Source organism: Bubalus bubalis, chromosome X (genome assembly GCF_019923935.1).
Source record: "Bubalus bubalis isolate 160015118507 breed Murrah chromosome X, NDDB_SH_1, whole genome shotgun sequence".
In the NCBI taxonomy this organism is placed as follows: Eukaryota; Metazoa; Chordata; class Mammalia; order Artiodactyla; family Bovidae; genus Bubalus; species Bubalus bubalis.
This window is the reverse complement of record NC_059181.1, coordinates 92219856-92242078: the sequence shown is the minus strand read 5'-3', so window position 1 is coordinate 92242078 and position 22223 is coordinate 92219856. Positions and strand designations below refer to the sequence as shown.

Here is a 22223-nt window from a genome sequence, read left to right as displayed (position 1 = left end):
TAAGACAGTAGGTGTTGTGAGAGGGCATCAGAGGGCAGACACACTGAAACCATAATCACAGAAAACTAGTCAATCTAATCACACAGACCACAGCCTGGTCTAACTCAATGAAACTAAGCCATGCCCTGTGGGGCCACCCAAGATGGGCAGATCATGGTGGAGAGGTCTGACAGAATGTGGTCCACTGGAGAAGGGAATGGCAAACCACTTCAGTGTTCTTGCCTTGAGAACCCCATGAACAGTATGAAAAGGCAAAATGAGAGGATACTGAAAGAGGAACTCCCCAGGTCAGTAGGTGCCCAATATGCTACTGAAGATCAGTGGAGAAATAACTCCAGAAAAAATGAAAGGATGGAGCCAAAGCAAAAACAATACCCAGCTGTGGATGTGACTGGTGATAGAAGCAAGGTCCAATGTTGTAAAGAGCAATATTGCATAGGAACCTGGAATGTCAGGTTCATGAATCAAGGCAAATTGGAAGTGGTCAAACAGGAGATGGCAAGAGTGAATGGAAACATTCTAGGAATCAGCGAACTAAAATGGACTGGAATGGGTGAATTTAACTCAGATGAGCATTATATCTACTACTGCAGGCAGGAATCCCTTAGAAGAAATGGAGAAGCCATCATGGTCAACAAGAGTCCTAAATGCAGTACTTGGATGAAATCTCAAAAACGACAGAATGATCTCTGTTCGTTTCCAGGGCAAACCATTCAATATCACAGTAATCCAAGTCTATGCCCCAACCAGTAACGCTGAAGAAGCTGAACAGTTCTGTGAAGACCTACAAGACCTTTTAGAACTAACATCCAAAAAAGATGTCCTTTTCATTATAGGGGATGGGAATGCAAAAGTAGCAAGTCAAGAAACACCGGGGGTAACAGGAAAATTTGGCCTTGGAATACAGAATGAAGCAGGGCAAAGGCTAATAACAGTTTTGCCAAGTGAACACACTGGTCATAGCAAACACCCTCTTCCAACAACACAAGAGAAGACTCTACACATGGACATCACCAGATGGTCAACACCGAGATCAGATTGATTATATTCTTTGCAGCCAAAGATGGAGAAGTCTATACAGTCAGCAAAAACAAGACCAGGAGCTCACTGTGGCTCAGATTAACTCCTTATTGCCAAATTCAGACTTAAATTGAAGAAAGTAGGGAAAACCACTAGACCATTCAGGTATGACCTAAATCAAATCCCTTATGATTATACAGTGGAAGTGAGAAACAGATTTAAGGGACTAGATCTAATAGATAGAGTGCCTGATGAACTATGGACTGAGGTTTGTGACTTTGTACAGGAGACAGGGATCAAGACCATCCCCAAGAAAAAGAAATGCAAAAAAGCAAAACGGCTGTCTGGGGAGGCCTTATAAATAGCTGTGAAAAGAAGGGAAGCGAAAAGCAAAGGAGAAAAGGAAAGATATAAACATCTGAATGCAGAGTTCCAAAGAATAGGAAGGAGAGATAAGAAAGCCTTCCTCAGCAATCAATGCAAAAAAATAGAGGAAAACAACAGAATGGGAAAGACTGGAGATCTCTTCAATAAAATTAGAGATAGGAAGGGAACATTTCATGCAAAGAAGGGCTCAATAAAGGACAGAAATGGTATGGACCTAACAGAAGCATAAGATATTAAGAAGAGGTGACAAGAATACACAGAAGAACTGTACAAAAAAGATCTTCGTGACCAAGATGATCACAATGGTGTGCTCACTCACCTCGAGCCAGACATCCTGAAATGTGAAGTCAAGTGGGCCTTAGAAAGCATCACTACAAATAAAGCTAGTGGAGGTGATGGAATTCCAGCTGAGCTATTTCAAATCCTAAAAGATGATGCTGTGAAAGTGCTGCACTCAATATACCAGCAAATTTGGAAAACTCAGCAGTGGCCACAGGACTGGAAAAGGTCAGTTTTCATTCCAATCCCAAAGAAAGGCAATGCCAAAGAATGCTCAAACTACTGCACAATTGCACTCATCTCACACACTAGTAAAGTAATCCTCAAAATTCTCCAAGCCAGGCTTCAGCAATATGTGAACCATGAACTTCCAGATGTTCAAGCTGGTTTTAGAAAAGACAGAGGAACCAGAGATCAAATTGCCAACATCCGTTGGATGACCGAAAAAGCAAGAGAGTTCCAGAAAAACATCTATTTTTGCTTTATTGACTATACCAAAGCCTTTGACTGTGTGAATCACAATAAACTATGGAAAATTCTGAAAGAGATGGGAATACCAGACCACCTGACCTGCCACTTGAGCAACATATATGCAGGTCAGAAAGCAACAATTAGAACTGGACATGGAACAACAGATTGGTTCCAAATAGGAAACGGAGTATGTCAAGGCTGTATATTGTCACCCTGCTTATTTAACTTATATGCAGAGTACATCATGAGAAACACTGGGCTGGAAGAAACACAAGCTGGAGTCAAGACTGCCAGGAGAAATATCAATAACCTCAGATATGCAGATGACACCACCCTTATGGCAGAAAGTGAAGAGGATCTAAAAAGCCTCTTGATGAAAGTGAGAGAGTGAAAAAGTTGGCTTAAAGCTCAACATTCAGAAAACTAAGGTCATGGCATCTGGTCCCATCACTTCATGGGAAATAGATGAGGAAACAGTGGAAACAGTGTCAGACTTTATTTTTGGGGGCTCCAAAATCACTGCAGATGATGACTGCAGCCATGAAATTAAAAGACGTTTACACTTGGAAGGAAAGTTATGACCAACCTAGATAGCATATTCAAAAGCAGAGACATTTCTTTGCCAACAAAAGTCCGTCTAGTCAAGACTATGGTTTTTCCAGTGGTCATGTATGGATGTGAGAGTTGGACTGTGAAGAAGGCTGAGCGCCAAAGAATTGATGCGTTTGAACTGTGGTGTTGGAGAAGACTCTTGAGAGTCCCTTGGACTGCAAGGAGATCCAACCAGTCCATTCTGAAGGAGATCAGCCCTGGGATTTCTTTGGAAGGACTGATGCTAAAGATGAAACTCCAGTACTTTGGCCACCTCATGAGAAGAGCTGACTCATTGGAAAAGACTCTGATGCTGGGAGGGATTGAGGGCAGGAGGAGAAGGGGATGACAGAGGATGAGATGGCTGGATGGCATCACCGATTCAATGGACGTGAGTTTGAGTGAACTCCGGGAGTTGGTGATGGACAGGGAGGCCTGGTGTGCTGCAATTCATGGGATCACAAAGAGTCGGACAAGACTGAGCGACTGAACTGAACTGAACAAAATTACAAAGATATACCCTTTGAAATCAATTCCATGTGGAGCAATTTTATCCAACAGACACACTTGCACATGTATGAAATAATGTATATAGTTCAAACATATTCATTAGAGTATAATTTAATAATGATTGGAAATAACTCAAAAACTCAATTTATAAGTTATATGCTTAACTTGTACTACATCCATACAATGAAATACTACAGAGACAACAAAAAGAATGAGGCAGTCCTTAATGTACAAATATGAAACAAAAGGGATTCTCTTGTGGCTCTGTGCTGAAGAATCTGTCTACCAAAGCAGGAGATGCAGTTTTAATCCCTGGGTTGGGAAGATCCCCTGGAGAAGGGAATGGCAACCCACTCCAGTATTCTTGCCTGGAGAATCCCATGGATAGTGATGCCTAGAAGGCTATAGTCCATGGGGTAGCAGAATTGGATACAACTGAGCAACTGAGCACACACACACACACACACAGGCAAAACAAAAGCCAAGATACTAAGTCAAAAAAAAAAAAGTCAAGAGACAGGAAAGTATGTATAATGTACAGTGTTGAAAAAGATCATTTACACAGAAATATACTATACACATCTGGAAGGATATTCAAGAAATGGAAGATGGCTGTTCTATAATAAGTGTCCACATGGAGTTCCACTTCCAGGATGGGATCACGAGGAATTCTGTGGAACTACTCACCAGCAAAACAGGCAAAGTTGGCAAAGACTGTTTTTATAAACCCAGGATTTAAAGTCTCTTGAAATTATCCTAATGACATACAAAAAATATAAAAATATTTATTCAACAAGATCTACTAAAATTCCATAAGAATAGCAATGTAAGCCATTGGTCCTTCCTAGTTAGCGTGGCAGATAAATCAGGGCTGTAAATATTTACATTAAAAATGAAGATCTCAAATTGATAATCTAATTTATTGCCAAGAAACCAGAAACAGGAGAGCAAACTAAACCCAGAGAAAGAAAGAAAGAAATAATAAAGATCAGAGCAGAAATAATAGAAATAAAAAGTATATAAAGAGAGAGAATATCACACTTCCTGATTTCAAAACTTACTACAAAGTTTCAAATTAAAATAATGTGTTACTGGCATGAAGACAGACATATAGACAAGTGTAAATGAACAGAGAGCTCAGAAATAAACCATCATGGATATAGTCAAATGATCTTTGACAAAGGTGTCATGGCCATTCACTGGGGGAAAGAACAGTCTCTTTAACAAATGGTACTGGGAAAACTGCATCTCCACATGCAAAGGAATGAAGTTGGATCCTTTATACCATATACAAAAATTAACTGAAGGAAGGGAAGAAAATGGACTAAACATCTAAACATAAGACTAAAAACTATATGGATTTCTATATCCGTAGAAAACTATATTTTTCAATGGATTAGAAAAGTCCATAGGGGGAAAGATTTATGACACTGGATTTTACGATTTCTTAGATATGACACCAAAAGCACAAGCCAAAACAGCCTACATCTATATCCATATATACATATCCAAATGGCCTTATATCATGCTTAAAACGTCTATGCATCAAAGGATGCAATCAAGCAAAATGAAAAGGCAACCTACAAAATGGGAGGAAATATTTGCAAATCATATATCTGTAAATAATTAATATCCAGGCTTCTTATATAAAGAATTCCTACAACTCAAAAACAAAAAAATCAAATAACCCAATTAAAATCACAGCAAAGGACTTGTAGATATTTCTCCAAAGAACATAAACAAATGATCAATGAACATATAAAGAGATGCTCTGCAACACTAATCATTATGGAGATGTGAACCAAAGCCACAATAAGACGTCACTTCATACACATTAAGATGGATATTATGATTGCTATATTTAAAATGGATAACTGACAAGGACCTACTATATAGCACATGGAACTCTTCTCAATATTATGTGGCAGCCTGGATGGAGGGGACTGGGGGAGAATGGATACATGTATGCTGCTGCTAAGTCACTTCAGTCGTGTCCGACTCTGTGCAACCCCATAGATGGCAGCCCACCAGGCTTCCCCGTCCCTGGGATTCTCCAGGCAAGAACATTGGAGTGGTTGCCATTTCCTTCTCCAATGCATGAAAGTGAAAAGGGAAAGTGAAGTTGCTCAGTCGTGTCCGACTCTTAGCGACCCCATGGACTGCAGCCTACCAGGCTCCTCTGTCCATGGGATTTTCCAGGCAAGAGTACTGGAGTGGGTGCCATTGCCTTCTCCAGGATACATGTATATGTATAGCTTAATCCCTTCACTGTTCACTTGAAACTATCACAGTATTGTTACCCCAACAGAAAATAAGTTTAAATTTTAAAAAAGATGGTTTTTATGAAAAAAAACTAGGAAATAATAAGTACTTATGAGGAAGATATGGAGAAATTGGAATTCTTCTGCACTGATGATATGAATGTAAAATTCATATGAAAATAGAATGCTGTTTCCTCAACAAAGTAAAAAAACAATTACCATATGATTCAATAATTCCACTTCTGTGTATATATTCAAAGGAATTGAAAATAAGAACTTGAAGAGACAACTTTACATGCATGTTCATAGCAGCATTATTTACAACAGCCAAAGCTGGAAGCAAGCTAAATGTTCATCAAAGAATAAACAGACAAACAAAATGTGGTGTATACCTACAATGGAATATTATTCAGCCTTTAAAAAGGATATTTCAAAACACTGCTATAACATGGATGAACCTTGAAGACATTATACTAAGTGAAGCAAGCAAACATATGATTCTATTTATATGAGCTACCTGGAACAGTCAAACTCACAGAGACTGAAAGTAGAATGAAGGTTACAAAGGCTGATGTGAGGAGGCAGGAGGGAATAGGGAGTTATTGTTTATTAAGTACAGAGTTACAGTTTTACAAGATTAAGAGTTTTAATGCCAGTGAACTATATACTTAAAAATGGTTAAGTTTTATATCATGTATTTAACCACAATTTTTAAAGCTTTTAGTTTTTAAGTAGAGAAAAATCAATGACACCAAAAGTTTGTTCTTTGAGAAGATCAACACTGACAAACTTTTGGCTAGACTAAACAAGGAAAAAAAGAAAAGATTCAAATTACCAAAATCAGGAATGAAAGGGGGAAAACATTACCAACTTTATAGAAATAAGTATTATCAAAACAACAAGATCCTATTGTATAGCACAGGAAACTATATTCAATATCCTGTAATAAGCCACAATGAAAAAGAAAAGAAATTATTTAAAAAAGTTATTATCAATAAATTAGATAAATTATATAAAATGGACAAATTCTAGAAGAATAAATGTTGAAAGTGACTCAAAAAAAATAGAATATCTGTATAGACCTATGATAAGAAAAGAGGTTGACTAGTAGGGGACACATGCACCCGTGGCTGATTCATGTTGATGTATGGCAAAAACCACCACAATGTTGTAAAATAATTATTTTCCAATTAAAACATAAATTAATTTTTTAAAAAACCTTCCCAATAAAAATGCCCGTGACCAGATCGCTTCATGGGTAAAATTTACCAAATATTTAAAGAAGAATTAATGTCAATCCTTCACAAACTTTTCCAAAGAGTAGGAGAGAGAATATATCCTAACTTATTCTTTGAGGCCAGAATTAACCTGAAACCAAAACCAGACAAAGACATCATGAGGAAAAACCAATATCCCTATCCACCACAATTTACTGGAAGACCGAATTTGAAGAAAATTATGCTAGGTGAAATAAGTCAAACACAGAAGGACAAATACTATAAGATACCACTCATATGATGAATCTCAAATAATCAAACTCATAGAAGCAGAGAGAGTAGACTGGTCATTGCCAGGGGCTGAAGGGAGAAGGAAAAGAGGAAGCATTAAAAAAAAGTACACGTGATAAACTAAAAAATTAATAAATTAAGAGTTCATCAAAATTTAAAACTTCTGTCCTTCAAAAGATACCAAAAAATGAAAAGAAACCCACAGACTAGGAAAGAACTTTTGCAAATTATATATATATATATATATATATATATATATATATGATTTGCAAATCATATGATAATCAACTGGAATTTAGATTACAGAAATGAGTCTTACAAGCCATTTAGACAAATAACCTAATTTAAGAACGGGCAAGGGTATAAATAGACATTTCTCCAAAGGAAATATACAAATGGGCAATAAGCACATGAAAAGATGCACATCAACAGCAATCAAAAAGCACATCAATAGCTATCAGGGAAATGCAAATTAAAACCACAATGAAATACTACTTCACAGCTTCTAGGATGGCTAGAATAAAAAAAAAACCCAGACAATAACAAATCTTGAGGAAGGTATGAAGAAAATGGAATCCTTACACACTGCATACCCATAGATGAACCTTGAAAACATTAGAAAGAAGCCAGTCACAAAAACCCATATATTATTGTATGAGTTCATCTTTATGAATTTCCAGAATAAGCAAATCTATATAGATATAAAGTAGATGAGTGTTTGCCTAGGTCTTGGGAATAGGGAAACTGGAGTGTGATAGCTAAGGGACAAGGGGTTTCTTTTGGGAATAATAAAAATATTCTAAAACAGATTGTGGTAATGGATGCAAAGCTCAGTGAATATACTAAAAGCCACTGAAGTGTATACTTTAAATTGATGAATTGTACTGTATTTGAATTATATCTTAATAAAGTTGTGAAAAATAAGAAGAAACAGAAAAAAATTTTTAAGTGCCCATATCTTTTAGAGACATAGAATGAAACATTTATGTAAAATTGTGTAACATTTGGTATTTGTTTCAAACTAACTGGGATAGGGGAAAGTATGAAACTGGATGGGAATAAAGACGAGCTGGGTCTACAGGGGCTTATTATACTATACATTCTCTCTCTTTTTGTATTTTTAAAATTCACAAAACATGGGACTTCCCTGGCCCTCTAGTGGTTAAGACTCCACGCTTCCACTGCATAGGGCACAGTTCAGCAAACTAATCCAATATGCCACAGAATGCAGCCAAAACAGAAAATAAATAAATACAATTTACAAAATAAAAAAAGTTATGTTTAAAAAAAGTAATACAGGGGTATTTTAATAAAGGGAATGCCAAAGTTGATGGTAAGGTTAAGCCAAAATCTAGAAGATGAGAGCCCAGAGGGGTAAACCTAATACTCAAAGGCACTCCTGGCTTAAGGGAATTTGCCAATCCAAAGGAGTCAGCTGCAAAACTGAGCTGCATCTCCACTAAGGGGTCATGAAATCAATCAATGGACTTCAACCAGCATTTAAAAAAATTAGAATAGAATGGAATGGAATAAATCAGAGTATGTTATACACAGTGGAAAACAAACAAACAAACAAAAACCTGAGCTGCACTTCCACAACCTCCAAGGGCTAAGGTGACTAAAGTCAAAGCAAAGGGTTTGCCGAAAGTGGGAACTCTCATAAACTAACATTCACTTTAAACTAGAAACCCAAAGGGCTACCCCTTCAAGGTAACAGTTCACCAGAAATAAATTAGCCTTCTCACAGGCTTGCAGTCTGTCCACCAATCATGTAAGGAATCTCAATTTGCATTAGGTTAGTGCCAAAGAGGGAGAAGGCAATGGCACCCCACTCCAGTACTCTTGCCTGGAGAATCCCATGAACAGCAGAGCCTGGTAGGCTGCAGTCCATGGGGTCGCTAAGGGTCAGACATGACTGAGCAACTACACTTTCACTTTTCACTTTCATGCATTGGAGAAGAAAATGGCAACCCACTCCAGTGCTCTTGCCTGGAGAATCCCAGGGACGGGGGAGCCTGGTGGGCTGCCATCTATGGGGTCGCAGAGTCAGACACGACTGAAGCAACTTAGCAGTAGCAGCAGCAGCAGTGCCAAAGAGCATCCCTATGCTTGTATGCTTAGTCGCTTAGTCATGTCCGACTCTTTGTGACCCTATGGACTGTAGCCCACCAGGCTCCTCTGTCCATGGGATTCTCCAGGCAAGAATACTGGAGTGGGCTGCCATTCCCTTCTCTAAGAGTATCCCTAGGTACATGCAAGAAGCAAATGAAAGTTATCTCTGCAGGAAGATATCATTCTAGTTTTCTGATTCTTTCTACAAATGATAGTCCGGGTGTCTATCACAAAGTTGAAAGTAAAGAGGACACACCAAGAAATTAAGCAATATGAGGAAGAAACAGTAAAAGAAGGAGGCCACAGAGACAGACACACAAAACTCCTGATAATGGAATTGTAAGACACAGATTACAAAACAATGTTGGACTTCCCTGGTGGTACAGTGGATAGGAATCCACCTACCAATGCAGGTTCAACCCCTGGTCTGGGAAGATTCAACACACCCTGAGAAACAAAGCCTGAATGCCACAACTACTGAGCCTGTGTGCTGCAACTACTAACGCCTGCACGCCTAGAGCCTGTGTTCTGCAACAAGAGAAGCCACCATAATGAGAAGCCCACGTACCACAGCTAGAGAGGAGCCCCAGCTTGCCTTAGGGAATGCTGTACACAGTAATGAAGACCCAGTGCAACCAAAAACAAATAAATTATTAAAAGAATAAAACAAAACACTGGATGAACAAATCAAGAAGCAATAAAATGGCTACCTAAAAAAAAAAGTCTCCCTAAAGATAAAGATAGGATGGAGGAAATAAGGATGAAATTCCTATAGTTAAGAATTTGGAATCATTTAAATGTTTTATATATTTCAAGAATAAAATTAAATAAAAAATCAGATCAACAACAAGTTCCTACTGTATAGCACATGGAACTATATTCAATCTCCTGGGATAAACCATAATGAAAAATAAAATAAGAATGCATGTATGTGGATAACTGAGTCAGTTTGCTGTACAGTAGAAATTAGCACATTATAAATCAATTATACTTCAATAAAAAAGATTTCTAATGATCAAATAGAAAGAAAAAAGCAATCTCTAAAACATGAAAACAAACTGAAACAAATGTACCTAATTGCATATAAAACACAGTATATGCAATGTACATTTTTCATAGGATTTAGTCCAGGAGCAAAAACTAAAAATATTTCAAATTTCATCCAGTCTCATTATTAATAGTAATATATCATTAATTTGAAGCAAGTTTTTATATATTGTATGATACATCAGGCAAGTTATTATGAAAGGAAAAGAGAAAAAGGAAAGAATATCTGAAAATCACAAAACTATACTGCCTCTGTGTATTTGAAAACGAAGTTTTATTCAATTATTGAAATCAATCAATATGTTTTTGAAGGTCTACCTGTTACTTTTTTCACCATCTGGTCCTTGACTACATTTTAAAACATTATCTCCTACCATGCTATAGCATACTCTAGTGACTTTTGAGGGCTTCCCTCGTATCTCAGCTGGTAAAGAATCCTCCTGTGATGAAAGAGACTCTGGTTCAAACAATTATTCAATGACTATCTCTCCCATTCTATACATTTTTTTCATTTTGTTAGATTTCTTAATGCTCTAGTCTGTTCAGGGAATTCTGAATCCAGAGTCTATCAGTGTATTTGTAATTCCATCCTGTTGTGTCATCCACACACATATGATATGCACACCATTTGAGGTAAGTCACTCACAATGTTGAAAATGACAGGGCTGGTGATAAAGTCCTAAGAAGACCCCTTTGCCTACATACTGATATCAACCCATTAGATCAGTAGTCTTTGGCTAAGACTTCAACTCTAATTATAATATTGTCTAGCTTACATTTTCCATCTTGTCTAGAAGGATTTTACCAAAGCTTCAACTTCTCTGTACCCTTTTCTTACCTGGCACCACCTCTACCCAAATAGAATTGAACTAATATTCCCTCCCCCTATTTCTCACAATTGTACTTCTTATTTCATCTAACTATATTGCAGTAATGTTCACAAATCTGTCTCTGCCACAAACCCAAGCCCTCTGTGGGTAGAAACTAACTTTGAATCCCCAGAGCCTAGCACAATACCTAAAAGTTAGCTGATACTCAAAAAGTATGACTGAACACATGTCTTGCAATTCAGACACACTAAATTTATGAAAGGTCCTATTTGTGCCATCATGGTACTCCCACAGAAAATCTAAAAACTGTTTAAATATTCTTACCTGTAGCAGAAAGGAAACAGTGTAACTCAAAAAAGCAGGATGATGGACTAAATTTAAACTTTTTTTATACTCTGCTACTGAAGCATTTCCTAAGACTTCAGGGTCAATATATAATCCTTTCTGGAAGGGTCTGGATGTCCACAGGCAACCAACCATCGCTGTCAAATACTGATTAAATTCTTGATAGGTCTTACTGCTGAAGCTGAACTCTGATTTTGTCTATTGGGAAAGGAAAAAAAAATTGTCATTATCACCTATTCTCCCTTCGTTTTTATTCCCAATAGATCTTATATCTCTACAATGGTGACTTAATACAGAGATTCATCATCCATACCTTGTGCACAAACTCATTTTTCTTTGCAGCAGTCAAATTTTTATGATACCTAAAAGACAGAACAAACAGAATAAAACTTTTACCATTAAATGCCTTTCCTATGTAAATATAAACAAAAGTTTACATTTTAAATGTAAATATATGTACATACACAAATATCCAGCTGCCTAGTTAAATATTTTTTTCCCTTTGTGGTACATTTTCCTCAAAGAATAAAAATTGACAGAGGCTCAAATATTGAATTATACACTTAAGATATGCACTTGACTCTGTAAATTGTATTTTAGTAAAAAACAAAAGGCAATGTTTTTAATGTTTCAGTATTAAAAATTAATAAGTCTCAAAAGCAGCTACTGATACATAAACATTTTCTTAATGTGGAAAAAAAGGTGCAGTAGACAGGCTAAAGGGAAAACTTAGAAATATAATTTTTTCTTGACTGAGAACTATTCTAATTAGCTTTTGAACATTTCAGCTCAGTTCAGTTCAGTCGCTCAGTCGTGCCCGACTCTGCGACCCCATGAACCGTAGCACACCAGGCCTCCCTGTCCATCACCAATTCCCGGAGTCCACCCAAACCCATGTCCATTGAGTCGGTGATGCCATCCAACCATCTCATCCTCTGTTGTCACCTTCTCCTCCTGCTCTCAATCTTTCCCAGCATCAGGGTCTTTTCAAATGAGTCAGCTCTTTGCATCAGGTGGCCAACGTATTGGAGTTTCAGCTTCAAAATCAGTCCTATTTAAACTTTAGCATAATCCTACAAGTTATGCCAAGAGTCTACACTTACGGCCTAAAAAGAGCAATTTCAGTCCATAAGTGGAAAAATTGGAAGGTATCAGAAATTTAATACTTACAGTTTCATATAATTGGTAATAGCTCCCCTTTATCTCCCAGAAAATGTTCTTTTTACCAAAGAAGCTAGGTAGACTTAAACCAGTTGTTAGTTGTCAGTAAATGACTAATTTTTCTTTGCAACACAGCAACAAGAATTAACAATGCTGAGTGCAACATTACCACTGCACAGAAAGATCCTTAACTATAAATTCTTTTATTACATGTCCCTCATTTTGACATTTTAAGAACACAGTTAAAATAGTTCCACATTGGAAGGTCATTCCCAAAAGAAAGCCAGGTTTCCTATTTCCAAAGGCCCTGGCAGAAAATAGATAACCATCTTATTGTTCTGAATATTTTTACTGCATTATATATAATAAGCTTGTATGTGTGTGTGCAGTCGTGTCCGACTCTTTGAGACCCCGTGGGCTGTAGCTGCCAGGCTTCTCTGTCCATGGGATTCTCCAGGCAAGAATACTGGAGTGGGTTGCCATTTCCTTCTCCAGGGGATCTTCCTCATCCGGAGACTAAACTGTATCTCCTGCGGTTCCTGCATTGCAGGTGGGTTCTTTACCACTGTGCCACCTGGGACGCCCATATAATCTTACTGTAGTATATTTATATACTTTATTTCATAGCTGGAAAACGAGGATGGAATTATGATATAAAAATGGGGAAAAGGCTTCATACCTGTCCATAATGTAACAGAGTTGATTCAGGATACTGGAATCCAGGCTGAGGAGTACAGGATAGAAGACCCCAGGAGGAAACAACACCACTAATGGAAGGTTATAATTTATATATATGTCACACACCTTTTGGGAAGAATGATAACATCAGTATATAAATTATTCCTCAGAACCCCTCAACCAACTTCACCCAAAGAATCATCACTAGAGAATAAGCAATAACATTAGAGATGGTCCTGCCTGATTCATAAACAGAAGAGGTAGCCACAACTTTTGCTTAAAAATGTACCTCACCAAACAGTAACCTTATGATAGAGGATCATTTCTGGGAGGCTTTATTATTAAAATCTCTTTTGTTCTGGGGAGAAATCTTAGGGTTAGGGAGAAAGGGGAAAGGAACACTTCTTTCTTAAGTCCTATGCGTGCTAAGTCGCTTCAGTCATGTCTGACTCTTTGCGACCCAATGGACTGTAGCCCACCAGTTTCCTCTGTCCATGGTATTCTCCAGGCAAGAATACTGGAGTGGGTTGCTATGCCATCCTCCAGGAGATCTTCCCAACCCAGGGATTGAATCCGCCATCTAGTATGTCTCCTGCATTGACAGGCAGGTTCTTTACCACTAGTGCCACCTGGGAAGCCCTAGGTGGGCCTAAGTCCCATAAATACTGATTTATCACATTAGTTAGCTGTCAACCTGGAAAACAAGCAAGCAATCTTCTAAGCAAATATAATACAACTAGGTATCAGTGAAGGGAAGAAGCCAGGAAAACCGAGATTAGTGGGTACTTCCTAGAAATAGTTCTGTCTAGGCTGAATACTACAAAACAACAGAAGAGGACCAGAATCATAGGTACTGGCAGAAATAAGGCAGCTGAAAGCTGGGGGTAGAGAGCTAAGGAAACAGTGTATTTTTGTTTTTTTTGTTTTTTGTTTTTTTTTTTACCAGGGGTTAGAGATCTATAATGGATGAGCAAAAAGACAGACTTCTGTCTAGGGTTAACATTATTCAGGGGAATGTCTATTAAAGTGGTAACTGCAATTCAGAAAAAAGCATTTGCTTTTTCTCCTTGTCAATTATTCAGGCCAGAATATAATCATTAACTTCAAAATTAACTATGTTTAACTTTAGTTTATTAGCTAAAATTAACTATGATAATAAGATCATAGCCCAACTTAATAGTTGTGCATAAAATTTAAACAACAGAGTAGTAAAGCAGACAGCTATCACAAAAATCTAAGTAGGGGAAATGGGATGTGTACTACCTTCTCATAGAAATCCAAAATAAAGTGCAGCAAGAAAGTACGGTTGCTTTCCAAGCGCACTGCAGTAGTGGACAGCCATCCTACGTAGTGAATCAGTTCAGACACAGAGTTCATGGATCCACCTAAAGTTGTCTCTCTGCAATAAGAAACCGTGACATGCAGATCCATTAGCAAAAGTCCTCACAATTTCCCAGCTAAAGCTGGATTAAACATACAGCAAAAAGTTGTTGGGAATTTCAGAAAATGATCGGCGCTCCAAAGTATAACTCACTTTTTTTAAAACCACAGTGATTACAACTATACAGCCATCTAGGGAACCATTAAGACCAATTCATAGAATATCCTGAGCAACTACTCTAATATTAGTAAATAACAGAGAAAGAAAGGATTAAACTCCAGACTTTAGATAATATTACCAATGTCCAGGGACCACAGCAGTCAGCAAATTAGTTTCTAAGTACACAAATCCAAAACCAGTTTTGCCTGAATTTCTGAACTAAAAATGCTGTTAAAAGTATATTCACTTTAACTGGAATTCAATTTTTAAATTGAATGAGTAAAAATTCTGGCATCTTTAATTCTTCTAGTAAAAACCAGATCTAGATATTTTATACTCTAGCCAAATCAATGAATCATGTCTCTTTAAATGACACATGGATATAATTGGTTCAATCTATCCATCCATTCACCCTTGTCCTACAATCCACTGTTGACTGGATTAGGAAAAGACTGGGAAATGTGATTTCATAGCTTTACCCTCAGACCTAGGTAGCCAACAATGACTACGCGCAAGGAAAAATGAATCATATATAGTCTTAGAGTTTGAAATGATGACAACTCTACCATTACCCACCACCGTGACATAATTCAGTGGCAGAGCAAGCAGGAAAAGATTAAGAGACCATTCAAATAGGTGGGGATACATACAATCAGACTGTCACTTGCAAAACTGTACTTTATGATTTCTGGCAGCACTTGACAAATATGTCTGAAATAATCTGCACAATAATGACTGCTCAAACAGCATCCTTTGAAAGTGTTTCTCTACAGGACATTACCACGGGCATTTTAGATGACACAATTCACCATTCAGGATTGCCTTCTACTCCCTACTGACTACAGCACGTTTAGCACTTCTGGCTCCTACCTATTAAAAGATGTTAGCACCCTCTTTCCAGTCACTGTGCCAATCAAAAATGCCCCCTAGAGAACCACTGCTGAGAACAGTTTCCCACCCTCCTCTCCTTGTTATCTACAACTACAATTTACTCTCTCTATGGTACATGGTCATATGATGGAGACATAGCATTACACTCCTGTCTCCAAAATGGAAGGAATTATAGAGAACTTAAGAGCTATATTTTATAATGCCAAGTAGTATTAAGATAAGCAAAGTTACCTACAATTATGTACATTTATTTGTTTTAAGAATTTTAGAAAGCAGAGCCCCTTTTTAAATGCCCTCTCAAAATTTATGACACTAATTAAAAAGGATCCTAGGAATTTTAGAAAGTACAGAAATTGTAAATCACCTGTATTAGGGTACCTAAGACTTAACTGCAAATTGGCTAAAGATTATAAATGTAAGCATACTATTCTTAATAGAATTGAGGTATTTGAAGAGATTAAGCATTCAAATGGAATTTCTTATGATAGGGGTTCTCAAACTTTAGCTTGTACCAATGGAGGCATTTGTTAAAACACATATTTCTGAGCTCTACCTCCAGTAGTCATGTACGGATGTGAGAGCTGGACCATAACAAAGGCTGAGCACCAAAGAATTGATGCTTTCAAACTGCGGTACTGGAGAAGACTCTTGAGAGTCCCTTGGACAGTAAGGAGATCAAACCAGTCAATTCTAAAGGAAATCAACCCTGAATATTCATTGGAAGAATTGATGCTGAAACTGAAGCTCCAGTACTTTGGCCACCTGTTGCGAAGAGCTGACTCACTATAAAAGACCCTGATGCTAGGAAAGACTAAAGGCAGGAGGAGAAGGAGGTGGCAGAGGATGAGATGGTTGGATGGCATCACTGACTCAATGGACATGAATTTGATCAATCTCTGGGAGATGGTGAAGGACAGGGAAGCCTGGAGTGCTGCAGTCCATGGGGTCGCAAAAAGTTGGACACAACTGGGCGACTGAATAGCAACAAGTTCCCAGGTTATGCTGATGTTGTGGGTCCAGAAACCCCATTTTGAGAAGCACTGCTTTACAAGATACTTTCACTACTCACTAATGCTTCATTTTCTTCTAAAAGTGATCAGACATACATGATATATGGAAGCACTATAATAATGAATATGAAGAAACAAAAATTTTCCAGGCAACTTCCAAGAATCTTGTTTTCTCCATTCTCATAACAAATTTGGAGATAACTATAGGGAAAAAAACACAGAGAAAAATAGATTTAGACTAATCTCACCAAACTAACCACCAAGTATTTGCGATTGAAGCTAAGGGATCCTTATGTTATAAAGTAAGAATGTGACTGATAATATAGGGAATCTGAACACTGATTAGATATTTGAACATATTATAAACTATTAATTTTTACATGTTATACTGATACCAGTTTTCAACTGCTGAAATGATATCTGGGTTTTGCTTAAAAAATATCTAGTACAAAGGAGGAGAGACATGAAGGGTGTTAAAGATGAGAAAAAGTTAACCACGAATTGGTAACTGTTGAAGCTGGATGATGCATACATAAGGGTAATAATTGTACTATTTTCTCTACTTTTGAATTTGTTTGGAATTTTCTATAATATAAAGTTAAAAAAAATAATGTTAAAAAAGAATATAGGAGAACCCAAGACTCTAGGTAGAAAGAATCAAAGCAACCTGGTTTAGGCAGTTCCTTGAAATTCAGTTAAGTCTTTGACTTCCACTTTAAGGTTTTCTATTTAACAATAATGAACATAATGGAAATTCAGGGCTCTTTTTAAATTACAAAGTGAAATTAAATTAATGTATACAAGCAAAATATATCAGGGAAACAAAAATCTGTACAGCAAAATAACAGATTTTCCTAGCCATCATCAAAATTGACTTCACATATAAGCAATAATACATTTTATAAAGTGAGCTAAACCGAATGAAAGCCAAAGTTGCAAGTTCTAACGTTAGAGGCTTAGGGGTTGCTTTCTGATTTATATAATAAAACTTGAAGAATTAATCTTTCTCACAGGATTGTGGGGAAGGGTGAAAAGTAGGAGAAAAAAAAAACCTTAGAAAAGTACGATTCAGTATTTACATAGAGCAATTAGGTTTCATGTCACACCGTTAAACTCCATATGCAGTTTTGCACAGATCAACTCTTGTGGAGGGTTATAAGATAACTCACAGAGGACTGTTCCTCACAGATTTCACATGGATGTCCATAGAAAGCCACAGCAGCCAATTCTGCAGTAGTTCTTTCAGACACTGAAGAACACTACACTGCAGAGGCAAAACAAAAAATCATTCAGTTATACCATAGTGTTGAGAACTAACAGACTAAACCAGAGACTTAGAGATAGAAGGGACTATGGAGACAACCACATCCAATTCAGAACCCTGTAGCTGCTGCTCCAACCTGACCGGTCTCCAAGAAACAGATTAATGCAAGTACAAGTTTATTTTGCCATTTTCTCTACAAGCTGGCCCCCAGCTTATCAGCAAGGAATAGACTCTTGTTTTTCCAAATTATATTCATTCATAATATATTATATCATCAAATATAGCATCACCCACCTCTTATCATCTCCCCTCAAAGATCCTCTTATGTTGTTTCAGATATGTTTCCTACTCTTTTCACCTTGGGTCTACAACTGCAATTTATTCTTTTGTTGGTCATAAAATTTATCTTCTATGACTGTGGAAAACAACTTTATAGTTTTCCTTTCTCAGGCTTTGCCTTGATATCCCAGGAACTTACTCACATATAAACAATATAGTCTTGAAACAAGTGTGCCTGGAACACTTGTAAGGATAAATTGTAATATCTACAAATTTGAAAGCAATCCACACCATCCCAAAACCTAATACATGAAATCTTTCTCAAACATCCTTAATAATTAATGGTCTAGATACTACTTGAATACATGCAGTGATACAGTGCTCATTGCTATTTCATTGAAGAGTTCAATTAATTTTTTTTTAGAAACTGACATTCCTCACATTCAGATTATAAATATGTTTGAGTTGAAATCAAACTTGGAATCATCTAAAATAATCTATTTTGGTGCTAATTTAACATATGGAAAGATATTCAATATTACTATGTCATATTCAGAAAATCTCCACTCACCTACTCTATCGCATCCAGCCTCCATATTAATGGAAGGCATGAGGTTTTTATCTTTATGAGAAGGGGGCATGGGTTTAAAAAAAAAGATTGAGAAGCACATCTCTACACCACTCCTAAGTTATGGTCTCCAACTTCATCTGGGTCCTTAATGAAGCCCAGTGATCCTTTTACCATACTTCTCTTCAATCAGCTGTCTCTCTCTCCCATTTTTTTAATGGCTGTTCTCTTCACATAACACCCTCTTGAAGCTCCCTGCTCAATTCTGTCCTCTATAATGCACTTATTTTGAGAAATTTAACATTTTTAGGAAAAAGCATTTCAATTTCTTGCTCTTTGTTCAAACTATACAAATACATCTCTATGTGCACCTATCTCTACATCCTTGTCCTCAACCTTAGAAAACAGTAGTACCTCCCAACCCCTTACCACCATTCAGGCAAATCACTCTACCTAGTCTTAAATCAATACTATCGTGCTTTTTCTGAAGCCCTGCACTGTCAATTATCCCCCATCTTTCCCCCATTTTCAACCTCTCTCTCTTCTCATCTGGCTCCTTCTATCCTATCTATAAACATGTTCACGTTTTTCTCACTCTGGGGACCAAAAAAAAAAAAATTACAACCTTCCCTTGATTCAAAGTCCCACTATAGCTCTCTTTCTCTATCCCTCCCTTAGCCAAAGTTTTGGAAACACAGTCAATACTCATTGTCTTGTCTTCATTTCTCATCAACTCCTCAAGCTCCACAATTTGGTTTTTACCCCACACTCCACTGAACCTGTTCACAAAGGTAGCCAAGACCTCTGTATTATCAATTCTAAAAGAAACTTTTTTGGTCCTTATCTTTCTGGACCCTCTTGGGATATGTGGCAACATTAGCCCTTCACTCCTTCTTGATAGCCTGTGTCTCTCTGTTTCTTTGGAACTACTATTCTCCTGGTTCTTTTCATACTTCTTGAAAATGTTCCTTTATAGACTCTCCTTTTCAGTGAGAATTAAGTAGTAAGTATTTCCTTGATTTCTGTCTTTGGCCCACTGTCTGTTTCCCTTCCTCTCTCCACCTCCTACTCTCAAATATGAATATATGCATGTGTTTATAAATGTATACTTGTTAGGCTGGAACATATGAAACTGCCAATTGTCAAACAGCTTTGACCTATCAGATTAAATCTATTCAGATGGTTTAATCTAATATTTACAGATAAACAGCACTCTATATTGGTAGAATAAGAGAAAAAATAAAGAATAACCAAGGGACTTCCCTGGTGGTCCAGTGGCTAAGACTCTGCACTCCCAATGCAGGGGCCCAGGTTCGTTCCCTGGTCAGGGAATTAGATCTCACATGACACAATTCAGAGTTCACATGCTGCAACTAAAAACCCTGCGTGCCATAACTAAGACCCAGCACAGCCAAATAAACAAAAATAAATATTTTAGAAAAAAAAAAAGAATAACCGAATTAGAAGTTTGGGATAGGCAATTAATAAAGTACCATTTGACTAGGATAAACACTAATCAGGACAATATATTTTTTCTGTAAATGTGGCCAACAATAAATGATTTAAGGTGAAAAAAATTACAAAGGAACATTACTTATACTGTCGCTCTTTTAGAATAGGAATAACCATTCTATAAGAAAGTGGCTCTCAAACTTAGATAGAACTCCTGTAAACCACAGTGGTCTTTTTTTTGGAGAACACTTCAAAATAGTAACACATTTTAATTTTATTATATAAGGTTAGAACAATTTTATTAACAGAAAATGACTATTATAATACATAGTGTGTGCTCAATATATATTTGAGAAATGAAAAAGTGTATCTACAAAACTATCAACCATAACAATCAAACTAAGTATGCTTAAGTTATTTCCTAGTTTGTTTTTAATACTGATTTGCCACCTGTTCATTCACTTCATCATCTGCCACAAGTGGAAACAGCTCAGGAAAATTATATGTGACAAAACCTTAAAAACAGAAAATTCTACACATTAACTTTGATTTGAGTGATGGAGCATCTCAAGTCCGGGTTCAAGTGAATCCTATTAAAAAAACTACTGTTGTAATGTGGGTTTGAAATTGTGTACCAACAGCCATAGACTAAGACAAATTTTTTTTTACCTTGAAAAAAATAGATGATGTAAAGAAAAGCCGTGAAAGATGGTCAAAAAGAAGTGGCTTCATCTCTAAAAATCAGAAAAGAAAAACATCATTCAATTCTTTTAATTAACATTACACTGAATTAAATGACTCCAAATTTTCATGATACATACCAGAGAAGCTACTAAAAGGAATCCAGCTCACAAGTTGAAGGAACTGTGATCGACAACAGAGGCCATCCCAGAGAGGAAGGCTCTTATACAGGAATGCTTCACAGGAATAAAACCCCTCCTATAACACAAGTTGATGGTAAAACCTTACGTGGAGCTCTTCAGTCATAACTACACTCAAAACAACCAATTTATATTGTGCAATAGTTGTTTTACTCTTAATTTTTTTGTCATAAATATAATTAAAAGCCTTGGGTTAGGTATCAGACTTTCTCCTAAAAAGAACCAGATGATTAATATTTGAATACTTTAACATCTTTATCAACATAGTTTTCAAATACCATAAAACTTCACCAACTTAAAAGAAGGTAAGAAATCAATTATGAAATATTTTTCAAGATAAATGAAACTATTATTTTGGAGTACATGCAGACACTCAAATAGTCCATAAAGTTGCACAGTAAGTCTGGAATTTCAATAGGAGCCACAGACCAAACCTGAACTCTGGGCAACACCATCTGGAGAGGGCTGAGTGTTTAGCTGCTTGTGTTTTCACCAGTGAGTAAGGATCCAGGGCTTTCCCTTTTAATTCTGTCATCCTGAGTCTTAAATAGTGGCATGCACCAAGACTCTATTCTGCACCTTCTTTTCAGACATGAATTCTCTGAACAATCACATCTATAACACAGCTAAAACCATCACCTATATCAAGAGGAGTCTTACATTTCTGCATTTCCAGCCCAAATCTCATTTTGATCCCTAGACTTATTATCTAACTGCTTACTGAACCTCTTAGATATTCCACAGGCATCTTTTAAACCAAATATATCTTTCCTTTTTAGCCTGCTTTTCTTATACTCCCATCATCATCCTCCCAAGCAGAAAATCTAAAAATTCAACCTAAATTAATTCTTTTATTCTCACCACCATTATCCATACCCAACTTCTAATTCAATGGTTTCATATAAAATCCTTAAGATTTATTCAACAAACATTTATTGAGAGTCTCTTTTTTTAAAAATTTTGCACCAGGTACCAAGTTGAACACCCATACATGAAGAAAAGTTGGACATGGTTCCCACCTCTCTGGAGCCCATAATGTGTGGAGAAACAGATGCTTCAAGATACCACGATACAGGAAAACACACAAGAGCCAAGGGAGCACAAAGAAAAAACATCTAACCCAGATTGAGTAAAGGCT

At 36.9% G+C, this 22223-nt stretch overlaps 1 protein-coding gene and 1 non-coding gene across 7 annotated transcripts in view; one reads left to right on the top strand and one right to left on the bottom strand.

The window, feature by feature from the left end:
• CENPI (centromere protein I) overlaps window positions 1-22223 on the bottom strand; it is a 56057-nt gene that overhangs the window by 5747 nt on the left and 28087 nt on the right. For 4 of the 6 annotated variants that reach the window (XM_025275874.2, XM_025275875.2, XM_006051840.3 and 1 more), the window contains 8 exons: window positions 21026-21143; window positions 20874-20938; window positions 17811-17905; window positions 16738-16842; window positions 14464-14599; window positions 13202-13326; window positions 11675-11723; window positions 11341-11559 (listed from right to left, as the gene is read on the bottom strand). In XM_025275874.2, coding sequence (XP_025131659.2) covers window positions 11341-11559; window positions 11675-11723; window positions 13202-13326; window positions 14464-14599; window positions 16738-16842; window positions 17811-17905; window positions 20874-20938; window positions 21026-21143 — 912 coding nt within the window. The remainder of the gene's footprint in view (window positions 1-11340; window positions 11560-11674; window positions 11724-13201; window positions 13327-14463; window positions 14600-16737; window positions 16843-17810; window positions 17906-20873; window positions 20939-21025; window positions 21144-22223) is intronic. The other 2 variants (XM_025275876.2, XM_006051841.3) reach the window with 1 other exon arrangement.
• On the top strand, window positions 20013-20084 carry TRNAG-CCC. Its single transcript has one exon. It is a non-coding gene; the product is annotated as a tRNA-Gly (tRNA).